Source organism: Phyllopteryx taeniolatus, chromosome 21 (assembly GCF_024500385.1).
Source record: "Phyllopteryx taeniolatus isolate TA_2022b chromosome 21, UOR_Ptae_1.2, whole genome shotgun sequence".
Classification (NCBI taxonomy): Eukaryota; Metazoa; Chordata; class Actinopteri; order Syngnathiformes; family Syngnathidae; genus Phyllopteryx; species Phyllopteryx taeniolatus.
In genome coordinates this window covers 5327048-5350546 of record NC_084522.1, presented here as the reverse complement: position 1 = coordinate 5350546, position 23499 = coordinate 5327048, and the positions used below count along the sequence as shown (strand labels likewise).

At 39.6% G+C, this 23499-nt stretch overlaps 1 protein-coding gene across 21 annotated transcripts in view; it reads right to left on the bottom strand.

Moving 5' to 3' along the window:
• Positions 1-23499, bottom strand: part of adgrb2 (adhesion G protein-coupled receptor B2) — a 144726-nt gene that overhangs the window by 26985 nt on the left and 94242 nt on the right. For all 21 annotated transcript variants that reach the window (XR_009786161.1, XM_061760557.1, XM_061760561.1 and 18 more), the window contains 7 exons: positions 13635-13761; positions 8520-8623; positions 8198-8300; positions 7235-7385; positions 4777-4846; positions 2772-2838; positions 1426-1511 (listed from right to left, as the gene is read on the bottom strand). Coding sequence is in view for 20 of the 21 variants with exons in the window: in XM_061760557.1 (XP_061616541.1) it covers positions 1426-1511; positions 2772-2838; positions 4777-4846; positions 7235-7385; positions 8198-8300; positions 8520-8623; positions 13635-13761 (708 nt within the window). In the remaining variant the exon portion in view is untranslated. The remainder of the gene's footprint in view (positions 1-1425; positions 1512-2771; positions 2839-4776; positions 4847-7234; positions 7386-8197; positions 8301-8519; positions 8624-13634; positions 13762-23499) is intronic.

Sequence of the window (23499 nt, the reverse complement as noted above, 5' to 3'; positions counted from 1 at the left end):
TTTATTCCACTGCCAGTGAGTGCAGGTGCACATTCTTCCTTTTAGGCATAAAAGTGCACAAAGAAGCTTTGTCGAGGTAGCGAATGAACAACAAACACGTTGCTGTGGTTGTTTGTTTACAGATGAGAAGAGAATTGTGTGTGTCTTGCGACTTGAAAACAATGAAGCCATGCAGTGGTTATGCTACATTAGCATGCCATCACAGCTCATTGCCTTAATCCCCATAGCTTCATAAGAAAACACATTATGCTAATGATATCCTGTCCTGTTAGCAACACTGCCCATTTCTGCTGTAATTTGCTTTACTTGAGGACACAAGGACTCAGCACGCAACAACAACTAGTCTTGTTTTAGTGTTGTTGTGAATGTATACTGTATGTAAATAATTGGATCTCACTTGAATGTAATTGGAAATGGTAAAAAAAAAAATGTTCCGAACTGGACTCTTCATCAACAACATGGGGTTTAATGCACCTGTACAATCTCTGAGTTATTTTCAAAAACTACAAGGTTTTGTCTATTTTCTCTTAATCAGATTCATGGCATACCCAACTAAATACTTGTACGCACACAACCTTCTCTCTGTGTGATGTGTGAAAGTGTTTGTAGACAGTTACTTTGTTGTACAGTCTGGTAACAGAAGATTTAGTCAATCTCCCTTTCTGAACTATTAATCAGGGGTTAATAGTTCACTGCAACTGTTGGCAGGGTTAATTTAACTGCAACAACAGTTGCACAAATTTGAATCTCAAATTATGTAGAAAGACAGAAGATGCATGACGAATGAGAATAAGTAGAGAGTAAGAGAAAATATGGTAATGAATGAAATAAGAAAGAATGCAAATGGAAGAACAATGTGGTGACGGTTGCGTTCAGTGGCTGTTTCTGGCATGGGCATTATGTGCGTCCGCACTGCGCGGCATTACTCAAGAGGTGGCAACGTATCAATGCTACGTGAAATAGTTTTCTATTGTGACACTTATATAGGGGAAAGTGCGCTCCCTTGCGGAGTCATGCTACCCAGAAAAGATGCAGGGTTTGGACCAGAAGTAGATTCATGTAATAGAGGGAGCCGATATCATACAAGGATATCGTAGATGATTTGCCGTCAAGGAAGGCCAGACGCTTTTTGTTTTTTATTCAGTTTTTTTTTTCTAAATTAAAACTATTCATTGTTTCTCACACAGGATGTGTCCATGAATAGCACAGATGAACCAGATAACACAAAAGGATCATAAAAAGTAGAAAGAACCAGCCTAAATAACTGATGTTTTGTATTTCGTTTGTTGCAGGAGGGGTCTGAATTTTTCAGACAAAAAGTATAAAACATATTTAAAGCAGCAGAAATCCATTGCCTCAGAAGAAGCATGCGGATGTATGAGTGTGCCTTTGTGTGACGAATCACCTTCTTTGTGGAGTACTTACCCCGCTCGCTGCTTTTTTGACTTGTCTGAGATGCCGTCTCGAGACATGAGCTTGTTAAACACCACGATTCCAATGAGCATATTCACCTGAGGGAGACAGTGGAGAACGTTTGATGAAGATCGCGGTAATTGCTCGCCAACAGGGACTCTCATCTACAATCACATCTCGATGGCTTTGTATTTTCAGTTGAGTTCTGTTAAGGTGGAATCGAAGATTACTTTTGAATCATATCCTTGACTTAAGAAGGGGAAGTGATAAAGTAAATGCCAGAATGGCTCCCATGCTTAATTTAAAAGATTTTCTCTTTTTCTTTAACAGACTAACACTAATGACATCATTGCCAATTACACATTGTATTGTATTACACATATCATTAACATAAACATGCTACAACATTTCAAAGCACTCCAACAATTCAATTTTTTAATGTTTTGAGATTCTAAACCAGATTGCGAGACCACTTTTGTCAGGTTGGGCATGTCTGGGCCCAGCTCTGAGTGGTGCCAGCATAATCGTGGTCAGCTATTTGTCTGAGGTCTGGTTCATTAATTTGGAGTCAGGTCTCATGGGAGGAGTCAGCGCCTTTGCCCGACATCTGCCTCTCAATGCAGCATCTTGTTCAGAGGGCATGGACCACCACAGAGTCGCTAGGCTGGAGATTTTACATCAGCATTGGCGAGACAGAAACACTAGATGAGTGGATATCAATTTGAAAAGAAGCCCACTATGTTCATTTAGGTAGATTATTGCTTGTGTGACCATGTATTTAGATACAGGTCATTAAATAAAAAAATATTGTAATCCTAAACATTTGATTGTTATGTATGGTGCAAAATTCAGTAACTGATCAGCATGTAAACATGCCTTTGATAGACTAGAGTGAGTCTTAAGATTTACTTTTGGAAAACTCCTCTCAGGAATTTCCTCACGAAAAATAACCTCACCATAGAAAGAGCCACTTGCAGCAGGCAACAGTAATGAGATATAGTTGTGCGTTTGTAAAATATACAGCTTCACTAAGCAGTAAAGAAAATGGATGGATGGATGACGATTATTGCGATAGTAAACACCAAGTAGGTTGTTTTCTTCTGGAAGCGTGAGGACTGGACCACAAAGGGTCTTTTTTTGTTAGTTTTTTTCCTGTGGAGCTGGATAAAGATGTTGATCCAGGATTTTTTTCCAATTTGTCAACATTAGCGTTAAGATTAACACCACTATTTAATAAAATGTTAAATTAAGACTCGATTCTTTGTTGCAAAATCCAAGCATAGACTGAATGTGGGTGTCTGTGAAGGCGGATTTTTATTTATTTATTTTTTTCAGTTCAATAAGAATAGAGCACTCACCAATACAATGACAGCAGCAGGTCCAACAAAGGCATAGAGCAAACCTCCTTCAAGGGATAACCAGCAACTAGAAGACAAGAGGGACACATATCAGACTGATGCATGAAATGAAAACGGCAATATAAAATCTGCTCTAAGTGACAAGCAAAGTGTATTATGTAGATTAGGTACATAAATTCAACCTCAACCTCTCATGTTGTGGAGTAGAAATCCAAATGACCGTAATTTATTGTGTATGATAGGTAAAAGTCAATAGAGCATATTATACATATATATATATACTTATACCAGTACCGAGGGGCTGTGAAAAAATATGCAGATTTTATTCCAGTATGCTACGTAATGTCTAATGTTATAAATGTATCCATAATACAGTAAATGCATGCTAGCTTCTCCAGACTTGAACCACAACAACTATTGATTTTACTCGAACACCATCTTTGTTCTTTGCTAATATGAGAAATGCATCTTGAGGAAATGACACAACCGTCAGCGCATGCACTTTTCGTTCTAAAAACCTAATGAAATATAAAAATGACTTTATGTCTTGAGCATGGATACCAGCAAATCAATGGCGCGTAATATATATAGAAGGGAATTCCTAATTTTGCGAGTGCATATTATACTCGAGCGTATGATACACATGAAATTACGGTAATAGTTACGTCCAACAAAGACAGTATTTTGCAATAACCAGTGGTCATGATTCTCAATTAACAATGCTACAAAATTCCAGGATTTGTTTCTTTATGATAAAGCCAAAATCATATTCATTGTGGGCAAAACGGCAAAGCTCAGGTCAAAGGGTAATTTCAGATGTCCAGTCTACATATTTATTCGTAGCTTTGATTGTCTGCAGTCTGTGTCCATTTCTGTCCAACCAAATTATGTAATTCTTGCAATTTATTATAATTTCAGTATGTTTTATCAGTTGTGTATCTGCATTGGATTAAGTCAATTTACTGCTCTTCAAAGATCTTTCTCTGTCACCTTCTCCCAGATTGTCTGTATGTATGAGGCTGTACCCCTTGCACTTGATTGGAAACCCACTTGTGATGATCCATCTACTGCTTCTGTTCTAGCACCACCCTGGGAGGATTCCACCTCCCGCCTATTTGTGCAAACCTACCTCTAAATGAAGATGCATTGCTGCTGGGGGATTGATCTGAATGCCATTTTCATTCAATCACAATAAATGTTACTTTCGGTCTTTCATTTGATGTCTCCTTATTGAACCTCCTGATGGTTAAAATGCCATCTGGAAACGATGAGTTAAAGTACCATGAAGCGTTACGGACCATTTTTCATTCTCTACCACTCCCAACTAGGCTGAAGTAAGGTCCGCTGCAGCCACACTTCAAATAAAGTTGAGCTGAGTAGAGTTGTTATTTGCCAATCCAATCTACAACAGGATTCATTTTATGATTATTTTGTAATTATTCATTGACCAAATTAGATAAGATATTTGAAATGTAATTTTCAGTGGCTTTTTCATTTATCAAGCAGGCAGTCATGCTCATGAAGCATATTGATATGCAGTCATTTTTGCCATTTCAGCAAGTGCATCCGAGGAAAATGCAGCCACCCATTTTGTCACATAGTAGCTTTTATACATCGTAAATATGAAAACCGCTTATAAAAAAATAATGATTTTTTTAACTAAAATTATAAAGTATTGATTTTTTAATAAAAATGCTAATATGACTGAAAAAAATAAATAAAAAGAAAATGCTCATCTAAATATGGGCAGATTTCCAGAAGTAAAACAAGAACAAAAGGTCACTAAAGTGATGCTATCTGGCTCCAATGAAACAGAATTTAAAATACATTGTTTTAGTTTCATAACACTAAAGGTGCCCTGCCCATGCAAGCTTAGAAACATTCTAAAATATACAGTGTCTCAAGAAATAAGTAATAATAAATAACATTGGAGTCCTTTGAGACAAAATATTCTTCAAATGGTGTGACAGGTGGGTCAATCAGAAGGTGAGAACATGGTACTTACTAGTTGACAGTGCCGTAACCTCTTGCTCTGGTGAACCCGACCGACACTGCTACAACTAAGGCTGGAAGACCTGCAAGGCAGAGATAAATAAATCCAAAATTGTTGACACAGAGAACACAATCATTTTAATTAGGTGCTCCAAAAAAAAAAAAGAACCCTTTCAATAGTATGCCAAGCAGCCATTTAACATTACACAATGTATATATGAATTTTGATTTGTAGGTTACTACTATGCGTGTGCTCCCTGACCCAGAGGTCATGCTGCATAACACAACCTGGCTTTTATCCCGTCTTTGGTGTAATTTATTTATGACATCAGGTGGTCCTGTAACACCGCTATATTTCATGTAACAGATGAAATGTGTGACTGAGTGTCACATTGTGACATAGTGGACTATGCTTGGCCTGTAATGAGCGTGATTCTGAAATATCCACGTAATTAAAGAAGCTTTGATTATGGTCACGAATGAAAAGCAATTACAACAAGGCACATTAACAAATTCGGGAAGCCAGGTTGGTCGGCAAATTAGAATAGAAGCATTTTAATTACACAACAATCAATCCAGTAATATATACATAACCTAGGAAACACCAACCGATAGGTCATGTGCACACACTGCTCTGAAAATCCGACACACATGCGACTCATACCCCAGATCCTGTTTCCATCGTAACGGATTTCAATCACATAATTTAGAGAGAAAATTGCAAACTGGATGGTCGGCGGATAAAGTCTACTCTGGCTGATTGTTTCATGAATTTTATGCGTCATAGCCAAGTCTGTCACGTATTTCTATAGCTATGACATGCAGGCACATGGTCACATCAGTCATTCTGTGACAGTACAAACATCTATACATTCTGCCTCTTTTCTATCAAGGAAGGCCATCAGCAAGGTTGCTGATTAAAGCGCACGGATCAATATGAAGTGGAATGAAGTGAACAGGTGATGTTGGTGTTAATTTGAGCGTCCACGCGAAACATCTTGCCAGTGTGGTGCAGATGTTATCATGTGTTGATTATCCTTTAACATTTCCTGTAGCACCAAGATAAAGTACAATGGGGAAAAACACAAAAAAACAACTGCACAGAGGGGACATCTGGGTGATGCAGAGCAGAATAAGTAGACCAAAGTAATCCCCTCTATGGATATTAAAAGCCATCGTGTGTGTGCTTCTGCCCCTTCATGTTTGTGTGTGGCTATAAATTACATTAGAAAGTATGATAAACGCCTTTTGGTAAATTGGGTCCACGCAGGTGCAATTTGCACCTTACAGCAAAGAGCAGGAAGAAAGGGCTACAAATGATAATTCAGCAAATTCAGGTTTTACGCATTATGCTGGAAACAATTTTGACACTGCAAGGACATAATCTGTTGCATTTTTATGTAAAATATCTTTGTCACAGTGTTCTCAATCAGTGCCTGCTGTCACAGAGCAGCAGCTCGGTCTGTATCCAAGTCATAAAATCACCCTCATGGATCTTCTCAAATTACTCTGGCATATGAGGAGAGCTTGTATTTGCCGTAAAACCGAAAGAGGTTTATATCACTGTAAAGTGTGATGGTGAATGCCACCAAAATATCATAATTATTAGGAAAGTTTAGGGTTGAAACACTATAGCAAGCTGGTAATTCTATTAAATGTAGCCAAATACACAATCAGGGAGCTCGTAAGGACATGCAGCATTGATATTCATGCCGTGTCTCTTTTCTCAGTATGTATTAAACTAAAAAATAAAAGTTTTATTTTGTCATAAAAACATCAATTGAAGAAAAGGAAAAAGCACCCACGAACTGACATGTCATTGCAATTTAATTTTGTCTACTTGATCTGCAACAGCAATGAGAAGAATCTCCGTTTTGAGATGCCTCTTTCACCGGGGTGCAGTATATGGACTTAAAGATCCTCTGTGATAATTGAAAAAACAACTGCATAACAGCGGCGAAAGGCAACACAGGTTAAATTTTCGGAAAGAAATTGACAAACTAAGATAAATTGCTTTTATTTCAGTTCATATCTCTTACCCGACCCATTTTGCATCACCGAGCTTTGATATTTCAACGTGTTGGGTGTTTGGGATTCATTTTTATATACAAAATAATAATAATAATAATAATAATAATAATAATATAATAAAAAAAAAATATATATATATACAAAAAATTATAATAATAATTGGGGGGGAAACTCAAAATTTTTGCATTCTATACATTGATACCATATTATCATAGATTTTACGAACAAAAATAGACGCCGCAATAAGCACTAAAGTTTGTCAAGATGGTAAATTGGCTAAAGTTACTGGAGCGAAATACAGGTAATTGGGAAAACACTATTTAAATTGCATGACAAAAAAACTCCCAGCTAAAAGTAAGTACCTTCAAACCCAATATCGAATGCAAAAATAATATTCAAGTTGCAGTCATGTGTGGGGCATTGTGCTTGTGGGTTCTCACCCCAGCCGAGGCACAGAAAGCGCTTGCGAATGAGTCGTGACCTCATTTTGCCGATGACCGCCAGGTAGGACTGCCAAGCTTCTGTTAGCACCCAGCAGAAAGAGGCCAAGAAGAAGAAATGGAGAAAGGCAGCAGTCACCGTACAGAGGCCCTAAGGACATCAGAGGGGCGTGGCGGGGGTGGACAATGAAGTATTAAATTATAGGTATAAAATGTAACCAAGCTTATTCAAAAAGTTGCAACTCTAGAAATATTTTTTAAACCGACCCACTTGTGAAAATGCGCTTACGATGAATAAAACGGCAGTGACACAAGATTAAACATCCTCGTAGTGTCGCCAATGCGACAGTATTTTGAGAAAATAATTTCGCAGCTCACATTTACAAGCATACTATACAACCTGAAGATGCAAACATCAAACCAAGAGAAACCTTGAAAGATTTGTGCATCAGTGAATGTTATGGAGCTACACTGTCGTTTTACTTTTTCATCCACAGACAGGTACACATGAAATTATGAATATAGTTAATTACTATTGTAAAACACAATTTAAAATATAAAATACACAATTTAAAATAGAAAGTATACATATCGCTACATTAGCAACGGCTGGCTTGATGTCGCTTTGTCCATGGAACTAATTTTTGTTGCGAAAGCTAGCATGCATTTGGTGTCAAAAGACCGCAAGCTTTGCTTTTTCATCCACAGGTACATATGAAATTGTAAATATAGCAAAGTATTATTGTAAAACACAATGGTTGGCTACAGGCCACTATTAAAATTATGAATATTAATAAAACAAAATACAGTTATCATGTTACTGTGCCTACTGGGCTTATATATAAAGTGCAGTACCAGGATATCACTATAGATATTAATTTTACTGTTGACATAACAGTGTATACAAATGTATACATACATTTTGTATTTGTGTGTCAGTACAGAGCAATCAGAGCGCCTTACCTTGCTAAGCGTTTGTGATTGTCCCACCAAAATCAATAAATTGGAGGCTAGGATGGAAAGGCAAAAATTCACCAGGATGATGGACCTCTCTGAGCGGATATACCTACAGGGCACGGAATAAAAAAGAGTGTGAAAAGCAGGTTTGAAATAAGTACAATGATAATATATTTCCATAGATTGACTCTCATGCCAAAATCAGGATCCCATTTACTGTACTATACCAAATTGGTCTATGGATGGATGGAGGAATTGATGGATAGAGTTACCCTTCTGCATGACTAAACACAATGTTGCATAAAGACGTTCAGGGGGAAAAAAATACCTCCAGAAGGCAGCATAGATAAGAAGCAGGATCAGCAGAGCGGTGCAGGAGACCCCACAGCCCACCATGAGGGGCACCGAGGGCATGCTGGTGGGACCCATTTCCTGAAGACCCAGAAAGGAAAAGAGTGGAGAGAGAGAAAAAAAAGGGGGAGTTCAGAGTTCCTGTTAGCAGTAGCATCCCATAAACATACCGTCAGTATGCTTTGGGCTTAATGTTTGGCCGTGTTTAAGTTCTCAATCACACGCTTCATTTCCTCAGGTGACCCGACGTCTCTTTCCTCAAGATTTATCACCGTGCACGCATACACACACCCGCTGCGCAAGGTTTCTTCATGCAAATAAAGGACGCCGTGCGTGTGTGTGTGCCAAGTAATTGAAAGGCTGTATGCCAGTAAGTGTGTCTGCTCAAGATTAGTTCAGTCGGAAGAGTTGAGAGTAAGTGAGGGAAGAAACATATAGGAAGAATGAAGACAAGAGAGTCAAAGCTATTCTCTTTTGTGTTTGTTGGTTATTTTTCTCCCTCTTGCCCATCAAAGGAAGCCAATTTCTCCAGAGGAGAGTGGAACTGGTTGGAATATCAATATGACACACTCACAAACACATTAGAGGAAGCTACAAAATACAAAATAAAAAACTCCCTCATTTTATATTCTACATTCATCTGCTTTGGCAAAGATTTATAACAATGTTGAGACACGGAGAATGACTATTTCATTATTATGTTGAGAGAAAGGCGACATGATGTACACGTGTCGCATATTAGTTTAGCAAGTCAGTTTTGACTGTTAATCCAGTTTGTAATAGTGTGAACTCAACTGCATCCTATTGGTTGGTTCTCCTATTTCACCCCTCTGTAGCTAAACACATCATCTTAAAGTATGATGCAATTGAATGCACTGCTACAGAACAACAATAAATGTAATGTAGATTGTGACGGTATACCTAATTTTATTGCTGCTATCTGGATCAGCCATCCATCCATCCATTTTCTGAGCCGCTTCTCCTCACTAGGGTCGCGGGCGTGCTGGAGCCTATCCCAGCTGTCATCGGGCAGGAGGCGGGGTACACCCTGAACTGGTTGCCAGCCAATCGCAGGGCACATACAAACAAACAACCATGCGCACTCACATTCACACCTACGGGCAATTTAGAGTCCCCAATTAATGCATGTTTTTGGGATGTGGGAGGAAACCGGAGTGCCCGGAGAAAACCCACGCAGGCACGGGGAGAACATGCAAACTCCACACAGGCGGGGCCGGGGATTGAACCCGGCCGGGTCCTCAGAACTGTGAGGTTGACGCTCTAACCAGTCGGCCACCGTGCCGCTCTATCTGGATCAGTGGATCGAATATGAAAGTGCTTTTACTCTTAAATTAGCCTCTACCAGACAAGGGTAAAGAAAACACTACCCTCTTGTGTTCCTTTACTCTACTTAAATCCACATATTGTCCCTCAGCTCTTCATTGTGTCAATTTGTCCAACAGTGTTTTCCTAATTGGTTAGGATATAAGAGGGTGATGTGATTATATGTGTCTATTTTCATTACGCTACAGTACAAAGAAGGAAATACAAATTGGACTATAGGCTACAGAATCATGCAAAGGTCTTTTTGCAGTTGGACAAACTATTTGCATATAATTTTGTTAGCTTAATGTATGTGTCTAAGAAGGGGGGGGAAAAAAGTAAAATACACCCACATAGATTATAAAGTATGCATGGTGCCTGATTACCAGTGAGGGAAAAGATTTTCAGCACAGAAAGTTCCACACCTTCCCCACTCCAGCTTTTCACACTGATAATTCCTGCTTTTTCTCTCCATCTCCTTTTTTTCTCTCCCCACCCATGTCGTCCTCAGTTGCCCCTTCTGTGACTTATTCCGACTTTTTACTCAACTCTGTTTTTCAATTCCTCGCACGTTTTGAGGAAATTGTGAGGACTGATAAAAGCAGTAGAAAAAAAATACATCACTTGATAAGTATTTACACCAATACTTGTACTATCTTGATGCGATAAAAGGCTTTACATTTTTTGCAAGGAAATTTGGATTAAGCCTATATTGTGGTATTCATTGTCACATCTTTGTTCTTTGTGGTTTATTGTCGTGTCCCACCGCCCAAAGTGGTACTCATCCAATTCCCCTATTGATTTACTGTAGAACAAGAGGTTCCATCCATCCATCCCTTTTCTGAGCCACTTCTCCTCACTAGGGTCGTGGGCGTGCTGGAGCCTATCCCAGCTGTCATCGGGCAGGAGGCGGGGTACACCCTGAACTGGTTGCCAGCCAATCGCAGGGCACATACAAACAAACAACCATTCACACTCACAGTCAAACCTACGGGCAATTTAGAGTCTCTAAATAATGCATGTTTTTGGGATGTGGGAGGAAACCGGAGTGCCCGGAGAAAACCCACGCAGGCACGGGGAGAACATGCAAACTCCACACAGGCGGGGCCGGGGATTGAACCCGGGTCCTCAGAACTGTGAGGCTGACGCTCTAACCAGTCGGACACCGTGCCGCCAGAACAAGAGGTTATTTGTTTAATTTGCAATATATATGTGTGTGTGTGTGTGTGTGTGTGTGTGTGTGTGTGTCTCCCCATGCTCCTTGTGAGTGTTTTCATTTTGTGTCTTTGTTTGATTGTTTGGGCGATTCAATAAGCATTCTGAAAACCCATCACTTATACACCTAGCAGAAGTTAAATTATCATCAGTCTTCCTGATAGCAACTTTATTAATTATGTGTTCACACAATCAGGCTCTGGGCCTTCCAAGCCAACACCAAAAAGATATAAAGCTTAAAAATAGATCGAACTCATTTGATTAACTGGAGGCATAAAAGGTTAAATTGACTTTTATAAAGCCAATAAATGTGTCAACTCAAAATCCCAGGATCCCATTGAGGACTGTTGAGGCAATGAGTCCATACACATCCGCAGAGTTTGCATTCCCTCAGCACTCATTTTGGGAATCCAGTTGCCTGGGTTTATTGTATGGCAGCATGACCTTAATCAATCAACTCCTCTGCCTGCACCTTTGTTTCTCCCTCAGTCTTGTCTTGGTGATAGACATACTGGACAGAGACACACAGCGCACACGCTGAAATCTCAGAGGCTCTGGAAAGTAAACAAGATTAACTGGCTAACCCTCACTCCACTGTAAACGGTCTTTAATGGCAGCACTGCTTCTCAATCCCCCCACCCTGCTTTTTTATTAAGCATGGAGGTTAATCCTCAGACCCCAGCTTAACCCACTCTGCCTCGTCCCTCACACCGTGTCCTGAGCAATCTCTCAAAGTTGAACAGATGACACTCTCTGCTACGACAGACAATTATGCGTGTAGAATTCTTTCATTCTGTGTTCACATACCCAACAGTAGTGGCTGAGTGTGATGTGTGTCCGGATCAGACAGTGTCACGTGTTACCTAATTAATTCAGTCAATCTCTTGTCGTTTAAGAGAATCCCAATTTCATCTGAAATTGAAAGCTAAATGTGAAGGACCCTAAAGCTACAAAGTGCACTTAGTGCTGGTCGCAACAGCTCCTGACTGCATGGGTGCCATTTACATAATGGCACTGACCCATACCTTCTGGTCCTAAGTACTGGCATTAATGGTTTTGCCCCAAAAGTCAATGAGCATTTGAACTTGCGTCCTAGTTCATGCAATACGGATGGCAATACGGATGGCCTGGTTGTGTGTGTGTGTATATATATATATATATATATATATATATATATATATATATATATATATATATAGCATATTTGGCATAATACTTAGTATTTGTCATGGAGTTACTAAATAGAAAGACATGCAACTAAAGACTAAATGCTGGTAATGTTCTTTATGGCTCTCGCTTAATAGATCTCCAGTCAAGCTTGCAGATCTTTAACAGATTGATTAATATATAATTAATTAATGTGGCAATATGCAAACCTCTCTATTGGTTCATCCATCTGCTCTTCTTCCTCTGCACTTTCTTATTTTTCTCTTACAAATTGACACCTATGTGCCTCTTCTGTTTGTTACATGTCCACCATTTTCACCATCTCCTTTCCAGCTGCATGACACCTGTAGTTACCCTCGATGGACGGAATTTATTTTTTTTTTTTCAGGCTCGATTTTAAACATCAAGAGAGGCAATGCTGGCAAACTGCCAACCCACCACCATCACTTATACACAAAAACCCACATTCACACAAACACTGTCTTTTTGCAGTGCCGCGTTATTGTAGTGAACATTTAGTGAATGTTGAATTCGGGGAGCGGTGTCATAAAGTGAGAAAAACTTCTAAAAGTCAGAGTGAAAACTGGCTTTGTGGGGGAAAACATGTGTGGCATTAAATATTAAATAGTTCCTGGTAAAAAAAAAAAAAAAGAAAAAGGCTAAAACTGGGAAGGTAGAAGGTGTGTTACACAATTAATTAAATAGAATCTGGTGGTGAATGGGCCCTATAGTTGTCAGAGCAAAGTAAACCATGGCGCTGTCAGGTCTTTGGATTGTCCATTAGCACTCTACAAGAGAGTGGGTCAATCTATAAGAACATGTGCCCCCCAATGACGAAAAAGCCTTTTTCAATCATGTCAAACACACACCAGAAGCTATGTGAACTATTTATAGCAGGTTATGCACCTCAGGCAAAAACACATCAAGTCCCAATAAAATATTCTGTCCTCTTGACGCCTCTTCTCGTCCATCACATGCACACCAAAAAGTGACCTTTATTAAGCTTGAGATCAAATGTTGAACAAAATCACTTTTGACAACTGCAAGGCTGCATTAAAGCTTCTGCTATGACAATGTTTTATCAATGACAGCGCTGTTCAATTTGCAAGCATTGTCTTATGGATGGAAAGGTGCTTGCTAAAAAAAAATAATAATAAAAAAGTTTGCCACCTTGCATTCAAACTTCACCTACATCATCCATCACAAGCTCACTATAATGACAAGATTCTGGCACCCACAGAGCCTGCTGGTGTAATCCAACTAACAGGTGATGCCATCTAAATTTATACTACGCTAACAGCTCCCTGACCTAACCCTTGATAGTAGGTGCCTAATTAGCCTCCCCCAAGTCCCAAATAGTATATCAGATTATGTGGTGGTGACTCACCGGCTCTTTAGCTTGCTGCGCTAACACAGCGTAGGTGGATATCCTGCTGCACAGGCATTTGGTTTGGACAGTGGTTGATGTGAGTGTTTGGCAGCCTCCTGTGCCCCAGTTTTCAGCGCCAGCTTCCCTGTAGGTGGAGAGAAATGGGAAAGGGGGGTGGGGGGTAAGGGATGGCATAGGGGACATAAACAGGGATTGTGAGTATCACACGGTCGTTACAAGCCTATAAGAACATCCACCTATGAGGGACAGAAGGAAGGACAAAGAGTCTCACGGGATAAACCTTCGCTGTGGAGTTCAACAAGTTCCTCCAGTGATCCATTCAATCTTAAGGTTTAATATGCACAATGCGCTTGTCCTCTTTCACCCTGCTGGCATTGGCAGCCACTGTCACTCATCTTGTTCCAGGTGTCCGTGTTTAGCAACCTAAACATCCGCCTTATTTGTTCCTTTTAATTCCTGTTTCTTTTGGAAGAATTATCTTGAGACTTAGCTGGCACAAATTCAAAGGTAGATAAGAGCGAGGATTCTAGGATCAGAGGTTCAGGGCTGCTGAGCTCTGTTAGTTGTGAAAAGATTACGACTCAACCAAGTACTGTATGTTTATACACTTTTTCAGCCTGTTTAAAAAAAATAATCTCAAATTTTAGGGGTGCTGGGATCAATTTAGGGGTGCTTGAGCATCCCTAAAAATGGGCTAGAAACGCTCATGGCTGATAACACTTGAGTCAGTTAGTCATTTTGTCCACCCAACATGCATTCACTTTTTAAATTAAACATGACTTTAAATATAAACGTATTTATAATAAACATGTTTCTATAAATGGGATGTCTTCGATTTGCAGGCAGCCAGTTCAGGTTATACACTGTCTGTCGCCTAAAGTCAGCTGAAATGGGCTCCGACTCATCTGCAACACTAAGGAGGATATGTGGTACAGAAAATTAAATTTAAAAAAAAAGGTGAAATTTAACTACTTAAACACTGGTTTACTTCAACACCTTTCAGCGCTTTTGCAAGGAACTTAATTACCTCCTTTTCAAAGTGATAGCAAAGAGTACCCTCACCAGTGAATGGAGGGGAAATGCGATGCATTCAAGGTTATATAATCACTCCAATGCATTTGGATTGGCAAATTAATAGCAACGCAAAAGGTGGCACTCTGGCGCATTGTGTACCTGATTGCGTGCCTCTTTAAGAGTCGGGCTTTGATAGCAGTGGCTTGATTGTCTTCACATTGGTGCTTCTAAAATTACAACCAATGGGCATTTATTTAGTTACACCTGCACAATATTGACATCAATTGCAAGAACCAGATCAAAAATACAGTACCTCTATTGATATAATAATGATAATAACTTTCAGAGAGGTATTAATTCAACAATATGTTAATTCACTGTAGTCTAGTCTTGTAGGAGTGCTTCTGGACTCTTAGCCAGTATTTCGGGACATCTCTTCCTCTCAGCGATGAGGGCAAAAGCTCCCTCCACTACAACACAGAGCTTTTACTTTTGGGACGTGAAGACAAAACAAATCTGTTCAATTAGATCGTTGACTATAAATACATATGGATGGCTTGTCTCCAGGTCCCGTTCACCGTATCAAAATTAAGCCAACAAATCCCGGATAGCCAGAACCGAGTGTGTTGTAGTGATGGGCAGAGGATGCCATTATATCAAGGTCCTGTCTGACGCTGGCAGTGCCTGATGGGAATCTCCTCGACGAATGAGTCACAATTTTGATGTTGTTTCCCAAATAGATAGCACAGAGGAGGCAGTGATTATGGTAAATCCTACAAATCAGCCCATTATATTTTTATTTTACGTGTGACTTTAAGGCAATTTTAGCCCATGTCTTCATGAACACGGTTTTGCACATTGGTCAACACAACCTTGGCCTCAAGGTCAGGTGTTACACGACCAGTTTCTTTAGCATCCACTCACTAATCTTTTTGCAGTGGGGCAAAACATTTGGTGGACAGACTAATTTTTTGTAAAATGTCTGCACAATGATAAGGTACTGTGAAACTACAAATGGTACAAACCACAGGAATTAAATGTATTGTTCGTGCAGTTTGGCCTAAGAGAAAGTACTGGTAATATCCCGAGTCACAAAGATGACAGTCTACAGGCAGTTTGTCAGGCGTGTATGTATAAAAGATAGAAGGCAGACAGAGGGAGAGCAGGGGAATATGGGGGGCATTTTAACGATTGAGTCAAATCATCCCAAGAGAATTAATGAGTTACATATGCATAAACCCTCTGCCCTTCTATGTGTTAACTTTTAGTTTGATTTCAAGAAGGTTAGCGTGGTTTTGATTTACAGACTTTTAAACAGGCGGCATGGTGGCCGACTGGTTAGAGCGTCAGCCTCACAGTTCTGAGGAGTGGGGTTCAATCCCCGGTCCCGCCTGTGTGGAGTTTGCATGTTCTCCCCGTGCCTGCGTGGGTTTTCTCCAGCCACTCCGGTTTCCTCCCACATCCCAAAAACATGCATGAATTGGAGACTCTAAATTGCCCGTAGGTGCGAATGTGAGTGCGAATGTGAGTGCGAATGGTTGTTTGTTTGTATGTGCCCTGCGATTGGCTGGCAACCAGTTCAGGGTGTACCCCGCCTCCTGCCCGATGATAGCTGGGATAGGCTCCAGCACGCCCGCGACCCTAGTGAGGAGAAGCGGCTCAGAAAATGGATGGATGGATGGATGGACTTTTAAACAGACAGTAATGGATTTGCACAGAATTAGCGTCACGGTATGCCGCTGCGGCCACATTACATCCTATCGTAACTTTGAATTCATCAAACTAATTAGCCCTTCAATCTGGGTAGTAGGTGTTATTTCTTATTGGCTTCATCCGTTAATGTTGGTTGAGGTCATCAAAGAAGACATTACATGATAGTGAGTTTTATGACATTGTTCTGGTTAATATTATACTGTATTATGTTGTATGTTTGTGTCCATGTACATGCACCCAGTAACGTTATCATGTTTTTGGAGTCCATTCTAGTCACATGTGAAGTTGGGTAATGGCAACCAACTCACGACATGGTTTGGCTCAAGACCAATCCAGCATTCCTGCACCCCAACCATCAGTACTTTGATTTACCTTCAGAATGTATTTAATTTTTTATTAATTGTTGACTTTCCTCTAATTAAGGCAGATTTGATCTGTTTATGTTGTTGCATTTTTACCAATAAGTGGAAGAAACCCTGAATTTTGTTGCTGCAAAATCTCGACTGTTATGCCTGCACAATGCTACTGCGGGGTTACTTAAGTATTCAGATTTACTGTTTAGGAGGGATAAATAGATTGTCTTCCTTGCTTTATGTTAGCATTTAAATTAAGCTGCAGCCTGCTTGTTTTATCATCAAACACAGATCCCAGATGTACAAACAGGTGTGCAGCTGCTTTGATGTGGTTTTTAAAAAGCCACAGATCTTGAATGTATATTGCAACCGGCATAACACAGCACAAGTAAAATATAAGCGGGTTTACAGCATTGTGGTAATCGACACAGCTGTTTGGTTGTGACTCTGACAAGGAGTAAAGTTTTATTAAACAAATGTTAGCCCCGGCTTCATTCTTTTCTGCAGTTATCCGTCAGCGCACACAGGCATTAAACATGAAATTTGTGGTTGACAATAAACTATTGTAAAGTATTCTATAGTCAAAATGTTTGTTTCAGCTTCACATTGGAGTCACAGCCAATCCATGTCCACCATTCAGTGCCTGCATGCATGACTCATATCAAAATTATTATTATTATTATCATTATTGTTGTTGTTGTTTTTTACTTCAATCCTGCATGTTCGAAATGTTTTAATATGACCAACAGCAGCCTCAGCTGAGCTTAAAAAAGACCCATCATATGACTCATATGTCCATATATGTGACATTCCGGCTGGTGAAACATTTCAAAAATTTGATTTAAGTAAAAACCTTTCACCTGATTGCTGTGGTAAATAAAACTAAAGCGATTCACCAAAGCTGGCATTCTTTCTCCTCTGGGGACCGTAAATGTCTGCACAAAATGTCATGGCAATCCATCCAAGTGTTACAGCGATATTTTTTGCACCGCAGACCAACAAATTGGGACAGAGCGGCAAACAACAGCTTCAATACAATGCACTTGTGGAATGATTTCTCAACTTTTAAGTTTTCACTGAGTACACATTCATGATAATGTTTACTAGTTTGTTCGCTATTTGGGAGTGCAATGGTGTCGCAATATGTGTGTTGAGGAAAAAATTGGAAAACGACCTTCTGAGCAACAGTGAAAATTGACCTTTTATGCCTACTGAGAATAAATTGGCGCTGACTCTTGACTGAAAGGGCAGCACTATGAAAGCCAATTGCACCCTATTAAAAAAAGAAAAAGGTTAAACATGCTATGAATTCTCAAAAGCGATGTTGTAGATGAAAGGATTTCATCTCGACGCAGGTAAATTCACCACGAAAGCAACCCTTTTATGTGCCTTGCTTGTAAACGCAAAACGTGAAATTGCCAAGGGCTCCCATCCAGAATAACTTTCATCAAGTCCTGAGTCAGACTGCGCACATTTTTTGTGGACTAAAGTCAGCAGATACTGTTCAGGATCTATTTAATATCAAGTAACTCCCAATGTCATCCTACATTACCGCAGTCATTAATGACGATTAAAACAGTAAGCTAACTTAAGATGCTGCCAAATATTGTCAAAAGTGATTTAGGAGACTCAACAAAGGCCTTCCATTTTTCACATTATATTAGATTTTCATTGCTTCTTTGGCTGTGTGACATAAAGTGAGTTTCCCATGAATGATCCTCTTCGCTTTAAAAAAAAATAAGTTACATAAATTGATGTGAAAGGAAGCACATAAGCATGAAAAGTTCATACAGTTGCATCAATGGAAGCAAGAGGGAATACAATGAAAACGTAATAATATTTTCTGGACTGTATTAATTTTGTAAACTCAAAATAATTATTGTATATCATTATATCGTACACAGGCAGAAGGCAAATTGGAGGATTTTAAGAGGGCACACATGCAGATGTAATCTAAACAGCTAAACACATGACTAAACTTCCACGTGGCCACAGAGGCAACAAAAACAACTTCAATATTCAACCAATAAAACAAACACACATTTACATTTTCATGCTATTTTTTGAAATTTTATTCCCACCAATCCCCCTAGGATGATAAGAATTCTAATGATAATGCTAGCAATTAGTTAAATGTACATTCCTACCTATTGCAAGTGATTTTACTGCATATTTTTCAATTTCTATATTGAATGAGCTTTTCTTTCTGATAGTGGCTCCTGCAACCCTCATGCTTGTGCTGCATTGCTACCGTATTCTAAACACTGTCCAAAAAAAGTACTTTACTTTTCTTTGTAACGATATCACTAGTTCTATTTCATAAATATGCAAATGATCTCCTTAACAAGAAATACTTAGGTGAATTAGTATATATTTCTGACAGTGAAGTGATTTTAATATATAATACTTAAAGGCATATATTCTTTATCCTCTGGAGAAAACCACTTATACTACATCGAAGTTTTGTAGCGCTACAGATATGAAATACGGCGTCTCTTTATGCTTGCTATGGACAAGTGTTGACAATAAATCATTTTGTTTTAAAGTAGGTCTCTTTGTGCATTTGATGAAATTTAAAATTTAGAAAGATATTCATATAGCTTCCATTATGCAGGTCTGAGCGACACACATACACAGGAACATCTGCTAAGCATGTTTCATCTCCGTGTATGAAGGTCTATAAATGTATTTGACCCACATCTTGACTGTGTATAGCATTTTTTTTTCTTCCTCTCTCACTGAGACTGATGGAGCTTAGAAGAAGAAGAACATGCGATTATCTGATGCTTTGTAGGATGTGTATGTACAGTGCAAAGCAGCTTGTGTTTCTAAATGTTATCCATGTTGCATAGGGAAATATTTAGTGGACTAAATGGAGTTTACAGAATGACATCACAAAATATAGTCCTACTTTCTCATGCATGCATTGTGCCTCTCACTTGGTTGTAATGTAAACAAAATTGTTTTAATAATAATAAATTTACAATTTAATTTTTTAAACTCTTATCAGACAATTTTGATGAATAAAAGTATACTGCAACATTCTAGCATTACATCAAACACAATTTAGGGCAATATAATCAACTATAAATGTCGAACTTGTTTATGTACAATATTATTTTTTAAATGAATATCTCTGAAAAGAACATCTCACAGTCATACATTAAGACAGCCCCATGTAATAATATCCAATGAAGGTGATTCAAAACTCCTGCTCTTGCAAAGATTACCAGTTTGTGGCTTAGTTTAGTTGCAAAGACGTTATCGTGGTTAAATTTTGCAGGGATGTGCAACTACACTGTGTAATATCATTTCTCTGTGTGCTGTCCGGTCTGATTCCTACGTGCTTCTCTTGCGCCAAGCGTGCTTTGTCATTGACCTCCACAGCCCATGAGCTAATTTATAAAGCTTCTTTTCAGGGATTATCTTTCTTCCTGACGTGCAAGCCAGAGCGTGAACCAGAAAGCAGAGATACAGCTTGTCTGCGGCCATAAATGGCCTGACATCGCAAGCGACGGCAGTCTCGATTAACATGGACAGGCAATATGGCTGGGCAATATGGCTGGAAAGAAAGTGATTCATGTGGAAAATGGATTATCAATCCTCTTGTGGAGGAGAAAGGAAACATTTAATAATTGCGCAGTCATGACTGATCATTTGAAAGTAAAGATTTGTCCTAAAGTTGAATCTTTGTGAAGCTTTTTGGGGGAAATGGCTTTTACAGAAAAGCACATTTTCACTGGATAAATCAAGGTCAGAGATGCTACTTGGAGACAACAGTGGCCTTTCAGCCCACATTCAGTAGCACCCGATTAAAGAGGATAATGCATGTGTGAACAAGATAAGTAGAAGGCATGTACCACACTTCAACTGCTTCCAAATAACTATCTATGAAATATTCATCAAGACAGGAACACAGCTACAGTATGTTGTACTAGTTTTGGGGTGTATGTAGCGGTTACTTACCCCTCTCAAATTGCAAAATTCCATCAGTAAAGAGGACATAGGTTGCACTTTTATGCTTAAATTTGAATCTAAATACTAACGCATAAATTTAACACTAGCAGAGACTTTGTTGACGAGACACAGAAGTCCATTACAGCTGTCACATGATGATGAAAGTAATATTAAGCAAAAAAAAAAGAAAAAAAAAGTTAACCTGGGAATTACTGATCTGACCCTGCTTTACATTAGTGTGTTATCCAGATGAAAAGGTAAATGTGCAAACAGGCTTGTATATCCATGTGGTCCACCGATTGCAAAAAGTCATGGCCCAGACTTGTAAATATTCTACTTTCACTAGATCACAACAAGCCGCAGCTGTTGAAAGTCATCAAAACTGACCAAAATACATCAGTCCTTAACAAGAATGTGAACATTCACGCTTGGAGGAATTAAGCCAGCGTATGAGCATGCGCCACAAAGGACCGGTTTGATAACTGAGGGAATGAGCTCGTGCACGTTTGAGACGCCCCGCGGAGGCAGATCCCGCATAAGCCCTACTGGTCGACTCCCTCTTGATGCGCTGATTCGCTGTTTGACACACTTCTGAGCCCTTCTGCTCAGTCAGATGGGAAAGTGGAGCAATCCCCATCAGCCCGTCCACCCATCCCTGCTGGCTGCTACATGTCTACTATAGTAAGTGTGTTTCACCACAAGTGTTTGCTTATACAGAGAGGGTAGGAAGAGTGGCTAAGCAAATGTTTGCAATCATTTCCCATTAAAATGACATCAAAATTATGTAGATGGTATACTAGCTTATAATAGGGATCATGTGACAAGAATAACCTACTTTGGTGGTCTAGAAAACGAGGTTTCCAAAACTTTATAGAGCCAAGTCACCCATTTTACATTAGAAAAATCTCACGGCACACCTCCAAATAAAAGTTACAAAATGTATGAAAACTGAAATAATAAGCTCATTTCAATTTACTCACAAGTTGATTTATATCTTAAATCTGGGCCTATTTAATTGAACACAAAGCTGATACTGTATACTCAAAGGAAGCCATGACCTATTCTGTTGTATGAATGGCAACAGGTTTTTTTGTACATTCTAACATCTAATGGAATAGCCTATATTTGTTCTACCTGTCACTGTACGTCGATGGCATAGATAGATGAACAAAGATATATATTTGTAATAGACAAATGCCTTCCAAACAAATTGATTAAAATCAGATAATTTCCCGCGGCACGCCTATTGATCTCTCATTCTTTCACAACACTCTGGTTGGGAATCACTGGTCTAGAATACATCAGACCAGCCTGTAACTGCTTATATTGAGCAAGTGTCAGAGCTAAAATTAATGTTCAGCTTTGTACAAACTTTATTGCATACTAAAATGATCCAATAATGTTTACTTTGAGGCATGCTATGACAGAAAAATTCTAATAAAATCAAGTTTAATGTTGGGACTTGTATTCACTACCGTCAGGTAAATTGCACATCGCAATATGTGGAACATATGTACCGTATTTTCACGACCATAAGGCGCACCGTATTAAAAGGCGCAGTCTCAGTTACGGGGTCTATTTATGTATTTAACACACACATAAGGTGCACCGTATTATTGGGCGCAGGCATAGTAAAACATACGCTAGCTTAAAACATACGGTAGCATGCATGCACACTCAAACAATGTTTTTAAAAAGGCAGCGGGAGCAAAACTGAGTTCGGTTGTACTTTATTGAAGTATTTAACAATGTACTCACGTTATTTTTTTATCAATCCTCATCCACAAATCCATCAAAGTCCTCAAGTTCTGAATCTGAAATGAACAGCTGGGCAAGTTCTCAATAAAACACGCCAGGTTCGAGTCAGTCTCATTGCCGTGCGGCTCCTCAGAAATGATGCCGGCTTTTATGATAGCTCAAACAATAGTGCAAGCAGACACGTTAGCCCAAGCATCCATAATCCATTCACAAATTGTGCCGTAACTCGCCCGGCGCTGCCTCCTAGCCTTAGTAAAGCTGTGTTCGCCATCTGTCATCCATGGCTCCCACGCCGCTCACAACATCACTTTGAACGCCCTGTTTACATGGATGTCCAGCAGTTGGTCAATCCTCCCTGAATGATGGCAAGGTCCGAGTTATTGGACTCAGTCGAATGATGACTTTGGAGACGCTTCTCCCGGCTGTTCTTTGCTCATTAATTTGTTCATCTTCCAACTCGGGCCACCTCGCCATGTTTCCGCGTTTTGTTTTTCTTTTTTTTTCCACGGAAACTCAGCTTTATCTTCTTGACTTGGCGAAGCTCGTTTTCCTGCGTCCTCCACTTGTGAACCATGGATTTGTTGATCTTGAATTCTCTCGCGGCTGCTCGATTCCCATGTTCCTCCGCGTAACTAATAGCTTGCAGCTTAAACTGTGCTTGGTAAGCATGTCTCTTCGTAGGTGCCATTTTCGGGGGTCCGTAGACAAACTGTTGCACATACTGGAACTATATACCTACTGGGGGCGTGTCTTCAACCCTCCTTTGTCACGCCCACCCTTCCCCCTTTACGTCCGCATGCTGTCCTCAGTCACGTCCACCTTCCTCTATATAAGCAGCGTGTCGGCAGGGAATGCTTCCAGACCGCTCATTAAAGTCACACAACATTTACAGATTTTGGAACTCGGTGCACACATAAGGCGCGCCGCACTATAAGGCGCCCCGTCCATTTTGGAGAAAATTTAAGACTTTTAAGTGCGCCTTATGGTTGTGAAAATAGGGTACCTAATTTTATTTGTAAAGAATTAACCCTGTGATTGGCTGGCAGCAAGTCCAGAGTATACCCTGC